This window comes from Lemur catta, chromosome 10 (assembly GCF_020740605.2).
Source record: "Lemur catta isolate mLemCat1 chromosome 10, mLemCat1.pri, whole genome shotgun sequence".
Classification (NCBI taxonomy): domain Eukaryota; kingdom Metazoa; phylum Chordata; class Mammalia; order Primates; family Lemuridae; genus Lemur; species Lemur catta.
This window is the reverse complement of record NC_059137.1, coordinates 47,603,142-47,621,283: the sequence shown is the minus strand read 5'-3', so window position 1 is coordinate 47,621,283 and position 18,142 is coordinate 47,603,142. Positions and strand designations below refer to the sequence as shown.

The 18,142-nt window shown below is 35.9% G+C and overlaps 1 protein-coding gene across 4 annotated transcripts in view; it reads left to right on the top strand.

Annotated features, from left to right (window-relative positions):
- Positions 1 to 18,142, top strand: part of FOCAD (focadhesin) — a 258,289-nt gene that overhangs the window by 50,066 nt on the left and 190,081 nt on the right. For all 4 annotated transcript variants that reach the window (XM_045563768.1, XM_045563770.1, XM_045563769.1 and 1 more), the window contains 2 exons: positions 10,339 to 10,440; positions 17,230 to 17,434. In XM_045563768.1, the coding sequence (XP_045419724.1) occupies positions 10,339 to 10,440; positions 17,230 to 17,434 (307 nt within the window). The remainder of the gene's footprint in view (positions 1 to 10,338; positions 10,441 to 17,229; positions 17,435 to 18,142) is intronic.

Genomic DNA, 18,142 nt, shown 5'->3' with positions numbered 1-18,142 from the left:
ATTCCACATTAGTGTTTCTCATGGTCAGATGGTGAGTGGTAGTGGGAGCAGGAGGGAAAGAGAATCCTGAACATCCTTTTAGAAACTGACACTGGTTTTTAGAGTTTACTGTGCATTAAGGAGCTCATCCTTGGTTTTTGATATGTATGTTTGGAACATGAGCTGGAAATCTGCAATTTAACAAGGGATTTGAACGAGTTGGTCTACTAATCTTGAGAAACATTGAATTAGAGTGTATACAGCTAATAAAGTTCATTTTGTTTAACTGGACTCTCCTTCCTAGGCAGTTGTGGTTTTTTTTTTTTTTTTGGCTTTGTGGCTTATACAAGATTAGATGAGGATATTTAAATGAGGCTGCAACTCCCAGTACCTTTGTGGATGAGGGGAGCTGGAAGAACAGTGCAGTACATTTGGCTGCTGTGATTAACTAAAGAGCATATGCCAAGTATAAAACTGTAGGCCCACGAGTCTCAGCTCTGGCTGCATATTAGAGGCCTCTGAGGAGCTTTAAAATCTAAAGATGCTTGGGCTCTACCCAGAATGACTGGAGGGTCAGCCTCAGGCGTTGGTATTTTTTCAAGCTTCCTATGTGATTTCCGGTGTGCAGGTAGGGTGGAGAACTGCTGCCCAATTGCTGCAGTGAGGCAGTGGGGCTTCATTGTTGCCAGACCTTCAGATCTTTCTATACAAATAATATTTTTGTGTGAAATCTACTAACTAAATGCTGGCAACCAATTCAAATTTTTTAAAAATGTAGGATAGGCAGACAAAACACATCTGCTCACAGGAAACAATCCATGAACAATAAGTTTGTGACCTCTTATTTAGGTACTGAACAGTTTTCACGAATTTTAGAAGCCCTTTTCTAGCTGTGAACTATTTTTATACTAATTAACATTTTTTTAACACACTACTAAGATATTCTTTAGTTCAAACTTTCTTTTTTTTCTCTCCCTTTTATTTGCTCTGAATTTTCTTTTTGGTTAGCTGTAACACACTTATATTTATCTAAGTTATTTAAACATTTTCTAATATTGATCATGTAGGAAGTGGGGCAGAGAATCAATATTTGGCTGGTATTTTGGTTGCAAGGAAAAATAACTAAATTTTCATGATTTATAAATTAATTAGAGGCTCATTTGCTTTGTAACATGCCATTTTTCCCCCTGAAATTTTTATCATGTGCTTTTGCTTTTAATTTTTTCTCTGCATATTCATATTATGGCAGTCTTTTTAAGATCTCTCTTCCCTCAGCTAAAGTGAGGAAATAGCTGTGAATTCACGAGCAGTAACTGCTTGTTCCAGAATTCGTATATCATTCTGATGTGCCAGACAGTGGCTGACATGCACAAATATCAAGTGTTAAGGAATCTTATTTGTGAAAAGGTTTGGTCTGATCAACATCAAGCTGTACTTTCTGAAATAAGGGAATATTATTTTGGCAGATGGTGTGCTCTGAAGTAGGCAATTAGGCCGATAGTAATGGATGGCTGTACCCTGAGTAGATTAAAGTTACGTGCTCTGTGTCTGTATTTGTTCGTCTAATTGTATAGCGGTATGTGTAGTGTGTTTGGATGGAGAGTTAATTTTAAGAACTTAAAGATGTGTGTCCTAAAGGCTAAGATACTTTGTAATTTATATTGATTCTTTTCCTTATCACTGAGGGCAAAAGCATTCAACTCTTAGGGTCATCAAATAAAGAAAAAGAGGAGAAAGTCCAAGATAAATACTGATGTTAAGTGCACAAAGACCAGTTTGTGGTGTGGTTATCAAATGTAGCCCTGTTTTTAATTTTGATGACTGGCTTTTTCGAAGCATTAACCTGTTTTTGAAGTTTCTTCTTATTCACTTTGAAGGGTGACATGGAGCCAGCCACATGAAGAGTGCAGGAAGAGTGTGTTAGGTGTAGGAAAAGCAAGTGCTTATATGCTGCCATGTGAAAGAGCTTGGCACACTGGAGGCACTAACAGGAGGCAGAGTGGCTGGAACTTAGTGCTCAAGGGCGAGAGGCTGGGATGGAGGATCAGGAGAGGTGCTCATGGGCTAGAATATGCAAGGCCTTGGCAAAGACTTTGAGTTTTATTAAAGAGTAGTGGGAAGTCATTGAAGGCTTTTCTTAACTTATTTTGAAATTACATTACTATTTGTATCTATGGATTTGCCTATTCTGGATATGTCATATAAATGGAATCATACCCTGTGGCTTCTCTCACTTAGCATAATATTTCCAAGGTTTCATTCATGTCGTGTCACATACCAGTACCTCTTTATCCATTGGATACATATACCATATTTTATTTATCCTGGAATTTTTTTGATGCTTACTAAGACCAATGCATTTTTAGTGTTTTTGCCTTCTTACATATATTCTGAAGGTAAACTACTTTTTGTAAGTTGCTAAAAATAAACTGTAGTGTTTATTTAAAAAATTTTATTTTTTAATTATTGATACATAACGGTTGTATATCTTTAATAGGGTACATGTGATGTTTTGATACAGGCATACAATGTGAATTAATCCAATCAGGGTAATTGGGGTATCCATCACCTCAGGTATTTATCATTTCTTTGTGTTAGGAACATCCCAGTTCTACTCTTTTAGTTATTTTAAAGTATACTGTATTCTATCTAACTACATTTTTGTACCCATTATAAACTGTACTGTTTAATGAGAGTAGTTTAGTTGTTTTTCATTTCTACATAAATTTTGTTATCACATTTACTATTTCTTTCTTTTGAGATAAGGTTTTACTCTGTTGCCTGGGCTAGAGTACAGTGGTGCTATTATAGCTCAACATCCTAGGCTCAAGCCATCCTCCTGCCTCAGCCTCCCCAGTAGCTAAGACTACAGGCATACGCCACCGTGCCCGGTTAATTTTTCTATTTTTTGTAGAGATGGGGTCTCTCTCTGTTGCTCAGGCTGGTTTTAAACTCTTGGCCTCAAGTGATCTTCCTGCCTTAGCCTCCCAAAGTGCTAGGATTACAAGCCAGAGCCACTGGGCCCAGCCCTACATTTACTATTTCTAAGTGAGGTTGCTTAGAATCCTCTAAGTCTTAAAAAAAAAAATTGACCATCCGCTATTATCGTATGGTTTTGTTGTCAAAGTGAGCATTTTGCTTTTGGGGACTGATTATTTCAATAATTGAATATATTATCTAAAGTGATCTCCCGAGGTATAGATCTTTGGTTTTACTTAGCATAAAGTAAGCATGACACCATTATTAAATCATTTGTACTACACAGTCAAGCTGCCATAAGGGATTAGAACCAGTGGAATACATTAATATATTTTATTTTGCCGAAGTTACAAAAACTTAAATACTCACTGAGCCACCATTTCTGGGCAGAACATATCATATATAACCTTTTTTGGGAAGTGGTCTTTATAGTTTTTTTTTTTTTTTGAAAGCAGGAGTTGAACAAGGCTAAATTACAGAAATTACCTTACATATACTTCAGTTTGATTTACTGATACTCTATTTTGGGAGGTGGTCAGGACCTTCTCGAAGAATTGCATATAAGTTTTGGACTTTCTCCTAGAAAATGTACACACATGTATGTATTCAATTTTACATATAAATTTGAGAGGGCTTGTAGAAATCTTTGTAGAAAAATCAGAGGAAAGAAGATGGGAAAGAATGTAGCATCGGTGTCAGATCCACTCCTGAAAAAGCTCAGCAGAGTTAAGGATAAAAAAGAAGCTAAGGCAATAATTGAGAAAGCATAGCCAATAATACTTTCTAAGGGCCATCTGTCTCTTTGCAGTTCGATTCTTTGTGTCTAGCTGCATGTTTTGCTTCTGTTTTCATTTCCTCTTTTCTCTCTCCCACCCAAGAAAGCCTTTGTTCACAATTTATGGTTCTAATCACCTGGGACTTGCACCTGGGATTTACAGTCAGACCTGAAGAATAAGCTACACACATTGTACAATCTTCCAGTTAGCAATAGCCACTAGAAAATGCTTTATAAGTTCTTCTAAATGTAGATGTTTAATTTAAAAATTGATATTGTAATTTGCTGATAAATGTCTTTAAGACCACAAAAATGTTGCAATTTTGGCCTTATTGGCCTATTTAGCTCTAGAGTTTGTTGTTTGTTTGTTTTTGTGATCATGGCCTGTAACTTAATAAAAGAAAGGCTTTGGATCCGTAAGTACTTTTATGTTTCCCTCTACCTATTACCTTGTACCTAAAATAGTTTCCAGACTTCTGACATTTACAGACACCTTTGCATTAAAACTCTGGCTCTCAAAACAGGGATCTTGGGAAAGGTTCAGACTGAGGGCAGAATCGTTGTAATATGTAGTATATTTTCAAAGGATCTTATACTTCTCCCTATCTGTATTATAGATTCAAAAAATGTACACAGTCAAAAATATCAAAATTAAAATCAGTTTTGCTCCAAGTCTTTTTCTAGAAACTTGTGTAGAAAGGATAAACATGCATTTTTCATAAAATTATGCCATAGGATATATAGCAGTTTGCAACTATTGTTTAATTTTTCTTTTTGACTCATTCTTTATTTTTTTAATAGTAATATTCATGGTGGAATCTTCATCATAATTTTTTATTATGCATATTTTAACTTAAAATCTTAAATTTTTGTAAAAAAAAATCCGTTTTAGCTCTTAACCAGCTCTTTCAAATCAGAATTCAGAGCAGGTAGAGAAATGCTTTTAAAGCGCATATTTGATGGACTAAGTGCTATGCTATGCTTCCAAAAGCACCAGGCTCACAGCTGCATACATGAAAATGCATGGTAACTGCAGGCATTGTTTCCTCACACAGGAAAGGCAATCTGTGTCTGTCATTGAATTTATGATGTAAATCAAATCATAGCTGTCCTATATTCAGAGATGTAGCAAGAAGGTTGAGGTGACCTAAAGGTTAGAAATAACTTTTGATTTCTGATTTGCCTACCAGAAGACTAATTTTTTTTATCCCCTCATTTCTATTAAGATTGATGTATTTATACTTGGAAAGGTGAATCCAGTTAAATATTTTATCATTGTCTCTGTGCTAGTCTGGTGGAACCATGCATTTATCATTCATTTCTTCCCACTCCATTCTGTTAAGATGATGCATATACTGCACTGTGCTGTGCTGTTGACAATATTAGTAAAGGGTGTGGGGGGGGGCCCTGAAGTATTAGGTACCAACTTCATGTGCTTCCTCTGTGCTTTTTTCCACTGGATAGTATTGACTTTGGGACAGTGTGCTAGAGGGACTATGATAAATTTCATGATCCAGTTTATTCTGTCATTTGTGACAACATGAGTGAATCAGTTTAAGAGTTTAAAGAGATGGTTTGGGGAAAGTGTTTGTGTGATAATTACATTTATGGTAGATGTGCATTTGGCACTGAAAGGGAAACAACAAGATTAAGAAGATGTAGACCCAGCTGGCAAGCTGCTTATGCTGTAATTTAAGAAACCTATCCTCATGATAATCATGAGTATTGTATTTGTTAGGTATTAATGTTAAATGAATTACTTAAAATTGCAATTAAACCATTTGCAAATTGTGAAATGGTAAAGCGCCAAAGAATGTACAACAAATTGGTTCATCTATGGCAGAAAAAAAATTGCACAGTAAAGGAGACATTAGAGACACTAGAGGCCAACGAAGGGTGACCTGGTTGCCTGGTTTATATTGATTTTGGTCCTTAGAAACAACCTTATTCTCTTTTAAGGAGAAAGCAGAATCTATTGGATATCTCAGGAGTTAGGAAATTCTGATTTAAAAATTTCTGTGGGCTCTTTCTTGACATAGCATTTTATTTTCCTCTGAAATAAAAAAAATTTAGAGTGATTTATCTCTTTGAGATAAAAATAGGAGACCTCTTTTTTGCAGCCTTAGATTTTATTAGACATTGGCCTTAGAGCCATTTAAGCTTGGGATAGAATTATTGATAGTTGAGAGCTGCCGTCTTCACTGCTTTTTGCCTTTACAGGGTTTGTTTCCACCTCTAGTCCTGAGCAATACTAAGGTTAGGGCTCTAATGCATAGCTTGGGTGATATAACATTTACTCCAGAAAGTACTTAGTCTGATCTCCTCATTTTATAGATGAAGAAACTCTGGCCAAAAGAAGTTAATTCTCTTGCCTGAGATTATATGATTTGTTACAGAGCCAGAATGTGAATTTGGAATTCTTAACTTTTAGTTCAGTGCTTCCTCCTCAACTATTTCATCTTCCGTCTCCACTGCTATTTTTTTCTGACATATGGACGTAGCCACATAATACTAAATGATTTTGATGATGCTGTGTAGTCACTGTTTATATAAATAATGATGATCATGTGCCACATTTGTATTTAACTTTTTCAAAACTTGTGTGGCTTATTGTTTGCCACTCTTAGTTTTACAAGTGACCAGGTTGATTTGTATGGTTAGCTCATCTATTATTATGAATAAAGGGTTGTAGTCAACTTAGTCTTCATGACTTGAATAGTAGGTTCAGGGATAATTGAAATTTTAAGTCATAACCCAGGTTTTGTTTTGGTATTCTTCATACCACATTCTCTTCTGTTTGATCAGTAGCCCTTCTAATTTAAACATATTAACTTGACTTGTTTAAATTGTGGATCCTTTCATTTACCTTGAAATTTCTCAGTTGGATGTACTTGAAAGAAGTAGAATGGCTAACAAGCAGTGAGAGGAAGAAAAAAGAAATATCTTGAATAATCTATAAATGTAATAATCCATGAATACATCAAGAGTGAACTATGCTTAGCCTCATAACATTTTAAATGCTCTAATTATAATATTTTAAGTAGAAAAATAACTCCATTTTCTGTCATATCCAAATTAGCATGTATATTATTATACTTAATGCCATTTATTTTGGAATAAGAGTTTCTATTTTGCAGAGGAATAATTTTACATTTGTTTTCCATTTTAAATCTTCTAGTTTCTACTGTGTTGTGTTACTCTTGCACACCTAATGTTAATATTTGATAACTGTATTTCCATAAGAAATTTAAAATTTTGATCATGATTGATAGATTACTTTTAGTTCAGTGTAAGGAAAGGTGAAGGTAGAATCATAGTTTTTTTGAACAACTCAGGACTAATACCATGCTTTAGTCAGTGTTGTGGCTCCCATAGGACTTGCCATTTACTTCTAGGGGCAATTTTGTTCTTCAGGGGACATTTGGTAAGGTCTGGAGACTTGTTTTTGAGACAGAGTCTTGCTTTGTCACTCAAGCTGGAGTGTAGTGGCACAATCATAGCCCACCGTAGCCCCGAACTCCTGGGCTCAAGTGATCCTCCCACCTCAGTCTCCCGAGTAGCTGGGGCTACAGGAATGCGCCATCACACCTGGCTAATTTTTGTTTTTTTATGGAGACAAGGTCTTGCTTTATTTCCCAGGCTGGCCTCAAAGTCCTGGCCTCAGGTGATCTTCCCACATCAGCCTCCCAAAGTGCTGGGATTACAGGTGTGAGCCACTGTGCTTGGCTGTCTAGAAACATTTTTTGATTGTCATGCCTAGGGGGAATGCGATTAGCATCTATTGCTGCATCCCACAATAAAAAATTATCTGCCCAAAATGTCAATAGTGCTAAGACTGAGAAACTTTCATGTATGGGTGGTTGCACAATTAAGTTTATTGAATTAAAAAATGCATCCATTCTACTACTTACGCATAATGCTTTATATATTATTTTATATATGCATTCATATAATAAGATGATTCATAAGGGAGAATTTAGCTCTTTGCTTCATTATGATTAGAGTATTAAAACAAAATTTTGGCAATTACAATTTTAGGTTAGTTGTACTTAGTTGAAATAATATCAGTAATCAAATTCTAATCAACAGGAAGGTTCAGTGTTCTCATTTTGTGCTTCTGTCCTCTGAAGGTTTTCAGCTTCTTTGAGTCAATATTGTATATTATTTCTTACAGTATTGCCACTTGGATGTGACATAATTATCTGGAAAAATTGATTATCCATATGTCTAAATCAGTAATTAATCTGGATAATCCCTATCCTACTGTATTCTACTTAATCTCATTTTTAGAGTTGAAGTCTGAGATACTAAATAGTCTGCTGAATCCAATAGCTAGCAAAACAGGCCTTCAGCATCATGAACAAAGCTGTCGTGGTTCCCTCAATTGAGTGGAGCAGCAGTAAGTGATAATAGAGTTATTTGCCATATGTTCATCATATCTATGCCCACTTTAAAATTACTATCTCTTATTTCTGTTGACCTGATTTAATTTGGATAAAACTGTATGTTTTAAAAAGGAGATAGAGCCTTAGCAGTTTTTTGGGGTGAGGGGTGGGTAGGGAGGAAGGGATGACATATAAGGGAAGAATATTGAAAAGCACTTTATTGCCTTATGATCACATGGAAACTTTGTGGCGTGGCAACTTGTTGGATTTTCTTCTTAAATAGTCATAAGTGCCACCATTAGCTGGAGGATTAATGGATGGTCTTTTCTGATGCTCCGTATGTCAATATGGTGCTTATCAGAAGAAGAAACTATAGCTAAAATAATTGCAGGTGCTATTCCTTCCTTCTTATTTAGTGGTTTTAATTGAACAGGGCCTACTGAACTTTGAATCTAAGAAGTTCATTTGATGTCACATAGTTGAGAGGTTTTTAGGATTTGTGTTACTTGTTTCTTAATATTTGTGGCAACCAGAGTGAAAGTAAATTCTAGATAGATTTGACTGCCAAAGGATTTGGAATTTGGAAACATGATTTTGACGTGATTTTTTTGAGTTCTGGCATAAAAAGTTGCTTGAAATGATCCCTTAGCAATGATAGCAATCTGATCTGTCAGAAATAGCCTGTGCTTTAACAAACAGGGGGCTGCCAGCATGTGAAGTTAGTACATCATAGATTAGGTGAAGTTGAAAAGAAATAGCAAGATGGTGTTAGAATACCCAGAAACTGTGTGGTAGTGCCAGAGAGGTGTTTTACATGCGTGTTTCAATATGACAGGTCTACTGTAGTTTTCTGTTTTTAAAGAAAAAGAGAATTTCCCATCCCTGAGCTCCCTCTTCAGTAGTTTTTACTTGCAGGGGTTCTGAACCCTGGTAACATGTTAAAAGTTACCCGTAGAGTTTTAAAAAGTTGCTAATGCATAAACTCCATTCCTAGCACTTCTAAGATAACTGAGACCTGGGCATTGGTGTTAAGAGCTTCATAGAAAATCTAACATGCAACCAAGGTTGAGAACCACTGCTGTATAGCAGTGCATTGGAATTTCCTGCAGGGCTGTTTATTAGTTCTGGGCTGACCTGAGAATTTGCATTTATAACAAGTTTCCAGGTGATACTGATGTTGCTGGTACTACTTTGAGAACCACCAAGAAAGTCATCTTAAAAAAATCATTTGGGTGTAAGTGATCTGATTGTTAAAAAACAAATCATTGCTGGAGATATATTATTGGGTTAAAAAATTAACATTAAAGAATAGCATTATGTATATGATTCCTTTTATGCTAAAAAGATTGATATTTCTGTATTTGAATTTTTTACGGTGAGCATTTTAAATTTTATTTAAAAATTTTCTTGAAGGAAAAATCCATATCAATTATAACTAAACACTTTGTATAGTAATTCATAGTTTAAAAAGTTGAGCAATTTACTGTAACTGTTAGGCTTTTTGAATGATTTAAAACAATTTGTAGTTGTGCTTTTTTTCCCATTATTAAAACCCAATTCTTGGAGAGTCAAAGATTTCAGATCTTTGGTTTTACATAGTCGTTTTAGATATCTTAATGAAAGTAGCCCAAATAAAAAGATTCATGCTCTTTTAACAGAAATTTTATGTAGTTTCTGTCTGGGATAGTTTGTTGTTTGAGATGGGGGGAATATTTTCTTTTCCCTCATCTTAAATATGCTGGGGGAACACAGACCTATACACTGAGAAGAGTGGAGTAAGTGGGAACAGAGATGGAGACAGTGCTTACAAGCTAGAGCAATGTTAGAGGAACTGGAACCTTTCAGGCTCGGGAAGAGAGCAGCAGCAGGAGGAGGTGGCCTGTTACCTCCGGGAGGGGAGGAATCAAGTGGATTAATGTGAGAGCTACTGGATTCAGGAGCTTGGCCAAAGTCATAGAGTTGTTAAATGGTCTCGAATTTGTGTCTCTGAGACTCCAAGGTTCATTTTCTTTTCTGCCAAAAAGTTAAGTAAAGGGGGAAAGAAAAATCAGTTCTAATGAACCAACACTGCAACAAGTGTAGCAAGTGATGATTTTGTGACAATTGTGAATCCTGAAAAAAGTCTCTAGAAGGTGTTGGCTTTTTTGCTGCTATATTTGGGTATTGAGAATGTGTAGTCCTGAAACGACAGCTTCCCGTATGATTTTCTGTGTTTTTCAGAAATCATCCTCAGCCTTTGATCACTGTGCTTGAACATAGACCTGATTGCTGGCCAGTACTTTTACAGCAGCTGACAGCTTTTTTCCAGCAATGCCCTGAAAGGTAATGTAAAATAAAATAAATATGGGAGACAGAATGGTATGTGCTAATTTTAGAGCTAGTTTTTTTTTTCTACCTGCTTTGACTATAATGTTTTCTCCTGAAGAAAAGAAATGTCCTAGAGTGGGTTGCAATTTTCTAGTTTCTTTTTTTAATAGTAAGAGAAAAAAATCTGCCAGATTTATTGGTTGTCGAAATATTGAATATGAGAAAAGCTGTTATGAAAGAAGTTAAACATTTGTTAATGGTTAGAAAAGTTGATTAGAAATATTCAGTAAACTTCTACAAATTACATACAAGGGTATACGTTCTTCCCCCTGGAAATTGGCTAGTGAGTTAATCTCTCCATTAGAAACCTGCCAATTGGGATCAAGTAATACTGCCAAGTGGGACCAGATAACCACCATATGTGCAGATAGTTTAGCTTTACCAAGGCCTCCTGATGATCCTGAAAGCTACTCTCCTTTCATCCCCTATCCTTATTACTGTGGTGCTGGTTCAGGTCCTCATTATCTCTTGCTGTGGCTGTTGCCAACCTGTTCCTTACTGGCAGCTCTGCCTCCAATCTTGTCCTCTGGAAATCTATTCTCTAAACATCCATCAGAATGACACATCAAGAGAGCAGATCTTATTGTATCACTCCCTTACTTAAATCTCCACGGCTGTGGTTTTCCAACTGCCCTTGCAGTGCATAGGCTACGGTGTTCCCACCCCTTCAGCTCTGTTTTCATAGCATTTACTTGTTGATATTTTATGGAAGCTATTTCTGTTGGTAAACAAAAAGGTTTGCTTTCTGAAACAGTTTGAAACTCCCTAGACTACAGGATAAAGTCTAATATGTCAGGCTGGGGGCTCTGTGTATTGATATGGTTCCTACCTGTCTCACCAGTTTTATCTGTTTTTATCTTCATCTCAGTGTATGCTTTTGCAGTACACTGACTTGCTTTGGGTTGTGCACAGGAAGCAGTACTGTTCCTTTCTTTCTGTGCTTTTGCTTATTGCTGTCCACCTTACTCTCTTGAATTTTACCTTGCTCCCTTCCTAATTTCTCTATTTTTTTTTAATTTTTATTTTTTATTTCAGAGTATTACGAGGGTACAAACACTTTGGTTACATAAATTGCCTTTGCACTGCCCAACAAGCGTGTCCATCCCCCAGAGGGCATGCACCACATCGTTAGGTGTGGATTTACCCATCCCCTCCTCACCCTCCCACTGCCCGACACCCTATGTTACTTCCCATATGTGCACATTAGTGTTGATCAATTAGTACCAATTTGATGGTGAGTACATGTGGTGTTTGTTTTTCCATTTTTGTGATACTTCACTCAGAAGAATGGGCTCCAGCTCCATCCAGGATAATACAATAGGTAGTTTGTTATTTTTTTTGTGTGTGTGTGTGTGGCTGAGTAGTACTCCATGGTATACATATACCACATTTTATTAACCCACTTATGTATTGATGGGCACTTGGGTTGTTTGCCATTGTGAATTGTGCTGCTATACACATTCAAGTACAGGTGTCTTTTTTAGAGAATGTCTTTTTCTCCTTTAGGTAGATGCCCAGTAGTGGGATTGCTGAATCGAATGGTAGTTCTGCTTTTAGTCCTTTGAGGTATCTCCATATTACTTTCCATAGAGGTTGTACTAGTTTGCAGTCCCATCAGCAGTGTATGAGTGTTCCTATCTCTACACATCCATGCCAACATTTGTTGTTTTGGGACTTTTTGATAAAAGCCATTCTCACTGGAGATAAGTGATATCTCATTATGGTTTTGATTTGCATTTCCCTGATGATTAGAGATGTTGAGCATTTTTTCATATGTTTGTTGGCCATTAGTGTATCTTCTTTTGAAAAGTTTCTGTTCATGTCCTTTGTCCACTTTTTAATGGGGTTGTTTAATTTTTTCTTGCTGATTTTCCTGAGTTCCCTATAGATTTTAGTTATCAGCCCTTTATCAGATGTATAGCATGCAAATATTTTCTCCCATTCCATAGGTTGTCTATTCGCTCTAGTCATAATTTCTTTGGCTGTGCAGAAGTTTTTTAATTTTATCAGGTCCCATTTATTGATTTTTATTGTTGCTGTTATTGCTTTTGGGGTCTTCATAAATTCTTTGGTAGGCTGATGTCTGTAAGAGTTTTTCCAATATTTCTTCTAGAATTCTTAGGGTTTCATGCTTTAGGTTTAAGTCTGTTATCCATGGTGAGTTGATTTTTGTGAGAAGTGAAGGGTGCGGATCCTGTTTCAGTCTTCTCCATGTGGCTATCCAGTTTTCCCAGCACCATTAATTGAATAGGGATTCTTTTCCCCAGTGTATGTTTTTGTCTGCTTTGTAAAGATCTGTTTAGGCATTCTCTGTCCTAGGAAATCTTCACTTACTATAAGCTGGATTCAGTGTCTCTCTTGTGATTTCTAACATCATTACGCTTACAAGTCTTCTAATTTCTCTATGAACTGTGAAACCTCCTTGAGGGCAGGGACTGTATCTCATTCTTTGTATTAATAATACCTGGCACATTTCCAGGTGCTTTATAAATGTTGAATTTCTGTAAATGAGGTCCTTGGGTTGGCAGGGCCCAGCTAGTGGGTTGTAGAGTGCCTTACAATATATAATATCACCACATAATTGGTATTGTCACACGAGGTCATAAAATACCATTATCCTGGGTAATACCTGAGTTACATTCACTGTAGCAGCTACATTCATATTTTCCTGCTCTTGAAGGTTTTATAGTATCCTGTAGATACAGTTTCTTTGAACACCATTTCTGAGTCCATTACTTGAGTTTTAGATGGAATTTTTAGGTAGGATGTACTGCTGCAGGAAGTTTTAAAGAGACATAAGGAATCTTGTATTTTAGTCACTTTGGACTGCTCTAACAAAATACTGTAGACTGGCTAGCTTATAAACAACTGAAACTTATTAATCACAGCCCTGAAGGCTGGGAAGTCCAAGATCAAGGTGTTGGTGTATTTGGTATCTGGTGAGGGCCCACTTTCTGGTTCTCAGAGGGCCGTCTTTCCTTTGTGCCCTCATATGACAGAGGGCCAAAGGACTTCTCTTAGGCCGCTTTTATAAGGGCACTAATCCCATTCATGAGGGCTCTACCCTCGTGACCTAATCGCCACCCACAGGTTCTACCTCCTATTACCATCACTTTGGAGATTAGGATTTCAACATATGAATTTGGGGGGACACATATTCAGTCCATAGCACCTGTAATCAGCTGCCAGTGAGAAAAATTCATGTAACTTGTGAATGAATAGTTCAAAATGATCATCATTATCTTCCTCTATTCCCTCACCTAGGATTGCATTTTCAAAAGTAGGAAGACATTAATGTTTATTAAATAAGCCTTTGTTCAACTCGCTCAGAAACAAACAAAAAACCATATTTGTTTGTTTAATGAAATTTCTCTGTTGCTAAATAGATTGGGATACTTTATAAAAGATACTTCTGTTGCTGCCAAGCCAAATTTGTTATTAAGCTTGTTTTTAGGGTAATTCTTAAGAATGCATCTCTTTTCCAATGTTTTATTTAGTCAACAGATAGTGAATTTACTGTAGGTTATTTTTATCTCTAAAGTGTATTATATTGGGACTTGGAAGTAGTTATTCTAATAAAATTTGTCTAGATATTCATAAGGAAAAAAATTATTAATTGACTTTGGTTTATTTACTGATAAGCTTTTATCTCATTCCTTTCACTTAAATTATCAGCTGTTGGAATATGCTATCTAGAGCCATTTGGAAGTTCTACATTATTTTATATTTATTAACAAAGAATAATTCAATTGCCTTATTTCTACTTTTGCACCATGGGATTATTCTCTGTAGGATGAAACTGATAATTTTGGTTGCATTTTTCAGCAGACTGTTAGTTTCCTGAGATGTAATTTTAGATTCAGTTAACTTAGTAGTTAAATTGTTTAGAAGGTAATAAAGGCAGATTGGTAATTTAATAAGAATATGAGTAGTGATTAACAACTATGGGAAGGAAGCAAAATGTTGTGAGGATAGCTTGTATTCTAGTTCTGTCTGTGTTGGGAATTATTGATTAAAGTAACTATTTACGTTCATTTTTATTAGTATTTAGATGTCCTGAAATGACAGTATATCTTCATGCTAGCTTTTTTGGGCATTATTTTATAATTAAGTTCTGCATTCATTAATTGAAGGCCTGTGATGTTAAGACTTCGTGTTGACCTTCCAGGAACTGAGAATTATTTAAATTGATAATGATATCATAGACTTTAGGCCTGGATACTTTAAGGTTACCAGTCTCTGACAGTTTTTCAGGTGAAGGAACTAAGGAGAGCAACATTAAATGACTTAAGGATTCATGGCTAGCTAGTGGTGAAATTGGGCCTAAAGCCTCAGTTTTTTGACTCTGAATCTAGGTCTTTTTCTACTACCACTCCTACTAAAAGTGAACGTAAATATAAAAGACTTTTTGTGTGGATATGTTGTCAATTGTTTACATTTTTAAACATTCTTAATCACTTTGGGATTTCAGATCATCTATTTTATTATATTCCTTTTCTCCTTAAGCCCTGGCAACTTTGTACCCCACTGAAGTGATAGTTAGTCATCAGGTACCACATAGGAAATGCAGGATCTACAACTAGGACAGATTAAGCCAAGGAGATTTTTAAATAGTATTGGCCCTAAGGAAGCTCATCATTATGCTCCTGATGTCAAATCATAATGGCATCGTATGAATGTATTTCTTTAAGTGACCCTTACATTTCACCTTCAGCATCTCAAAGTAGATGAAAACTGATAAGCTATCCATGGATGCTGTTGACACCTAGATAGTATTTATTCTTTGGGGAATACATTATTGGAGTGAGATGGGGAAGAAATGTTTCTCAAATCTCTTTTCTAGAAACTACTTTTGCTTCATATTCTAACCCACACATACCTCATCTGATTCCTTCATCTATGAAGTTTTTCTTAGTTTCCTAAAGTGGATGGTGTGATAAAAATATGTTTCAGTAATAATCATGAACTCAAAAGTCCTTCTTTTGATTTTTATAGATTGTGTAAGTGTTTGAGCTTATGATAAGAAAAATTCCTCCAGGCCGTGAGCTCCATGAGAGCAGGAACTTAATCTGTTTTGGTTTTCTGCTTTGTTTCCAGCACAAAGATGAGTGACTGGTATATAGTAGGTGGTCAATAAATTTTGCCGAATGAATGAATGAATGAATAAAATTAAATTTTATTGATTTGGTAGCTTTAACATTTTTATTAATGTTAATGGCATTTTGAAATCACATTGCTGTGGAATGTATGGTATTATTAAATTATGTTGCCAACCATAATTCAATTGCCATTTTTTCCACAAAGTAATTGTACTTTATATCCTCCTTTTGGCAGTTTTCACTTTTTGTCCTCTAGTTCAGGAGCGTAACCAACTGTCCCTGTCAGAACTGTATGCTTCCTGAGCATAGATAATGCCTGGTTTATCTTTGTATCTTATATAATCATTTTTTATATGTAATAAATGTGAAAAACATTAAAATAAAATTATGACACTTAATTGATTCATGCTAGTTATAAAACTATAACTTAGTGTAACTGGATTAATTGAATGATTGAGTGTCTCTTTGAAGACTTACTGTATACAGTTATTGGTGACTGAACAGTAAACAGATATCCATGGTCCATGCCCTCATTTGGCTTCTGGTCTGGCAGGGCATACAGATATTAAATATGTAATGACAATAAAGGTATTATATCATGGAGGCACATGTTGGAGATCTGATTAAGGCTAATTGTGAAGGACCTCAGGAAGTCATTTTGAAGCAGAGAACTGAAAGATGATAGAAATTAGGGGAAGGAACAGGGGAGAATATTATGGATAGAGGAAATAGCAAGTGAGAAGAAAGCCCAGATGACTTGAAGACCTGAAAGTTTAGTGTAGTTTAGTAGAGAGTGAAGAAGAGCAAGAAATGAGGCTGGAAAGATAAGCAGAAGCCAGATTATGGTGGGTTTGTGAATTGGGCTAAATATTTTCTTATGGGCAAACTGTTTTAAGCTGGTTAATGACATGATCAAATTTTTAGTTTTGAAGGTAATTTTGACATTTTAGTGTCTTTGGACTAGGAGTTACCAGTATATAATGAAATCTAAATAGATATGAGAGATTTGTATGGTATTCCTTCTTTGACTGGAAAAGCTTAAGAGGAGGGCATTGCCAAATTACTTTACCTCTCTGTCCATCAGTTTCTGTGTCTGTAATGGGGATGATAATATTTTTTATTTCATAAGGTTGTAGTGAGGATCAAATGAGTTTAAAGACAGTGCAGTAATCTGTACACTGTAAATGTTAACAAGTTAACAAATAAATGTTAACTATCATCATAATCATCTTACAATGTTTGTATGGATTTGTTTTATATAGATCCTCACTTGTAGAATGTTTCCAGAAATGCATGCCTATGTCATACCCCTGGAAGAGTAGATCCTGCCATCTGTAATTCTGAATAGGTTGTCAGATGATTCTGATGTTCATCAAATACTGGTCCTGGAGATGTCGATGCTATTCTAATGCCCTGAGCATCCAGCTTATGATCTCCAGGTGTTCAGTCATTTTCCCCAGTGCACAAAGAACTGTTTGGCGTAGAGCTACGTAGGTCATAGTGGAGTAGAAGAATCATAAAAAGAAGTTACATTCGATGGTATGATAGTTATGATATGTTGTGAATAATAAGTTGATATTTGCTACTTACCTGCTTGATAGTATGTTTAACTCAGTGATTGGCTAATGTATTACATGACTTACAGGTCAGAAGTTTCATGTATTCAAATAATGGCACCATTTCTATGGTATCTATATTGTGAACCATCCCAGTTACAAGAATATGCTAACCTCCGACTAGCCCTGCTGAAAGTCTTGCTTCAACCCCGGGTTCTTTGTGACAAAGAACAACCATCAATATTGGAACAGCAAATACTTCAACTGTGTTGCGACATGGTTCCATGTTTGCAGGTAGGGTATTTTATCCCCCTTCACTAATATAGCATTGGCATCAGAAAGTGTTGATTATCATTGTCATACATAAAGTGGCTCTAGAACCTATGTGATTTGGCAAACTCAGACATGATCCTAGCTCTAGAAATGTTTGTAATCATTTGGAGAAGATAAAGGAACAAAATCTAGATTTAATATTAATATATACTATGTTAACTAAATTTACAGAGATTATAAATCAACATAGTCCATTTTGGGATCAGTAGGAATGAAAACTTTCCTTTGCTTAAAAAAGACATATCGGGGAAAAGATTTTTGGGTTGAGTTTCTCTTTGTGCTAGACACTGGAAGAGTAATAAGGAAAAAAAAAAAAAGACCTCTTTGTGCAAACTAAGAAAAGATGTGTCTCTGGGTAGGTACAGCTCTGAGTGTGGAAAGTCTGGGCGGCTAGCACTGGCTAGCTTCCACTTTCCACATGTCCTCTGACAACATATGCAGTGGCCCTGAGGGATCCTGCTCTTGAGAAGCCTATAGTATAGTAAATGAGTTAGGACAAGTTCTGTATAAATTCTTAGAATTTAAAGTAGATGAATGAAAGGTATAGATAAAATGCTGTGGGAGTTCAGGGGAGAGAGAAATTCAAGCTAATGTCTCTACAATTGCAGATTAAAAAAAAATTCCAGTTGCCAGTGTGTTGTGATTTTAATGTAGTGATTCATTTATCTG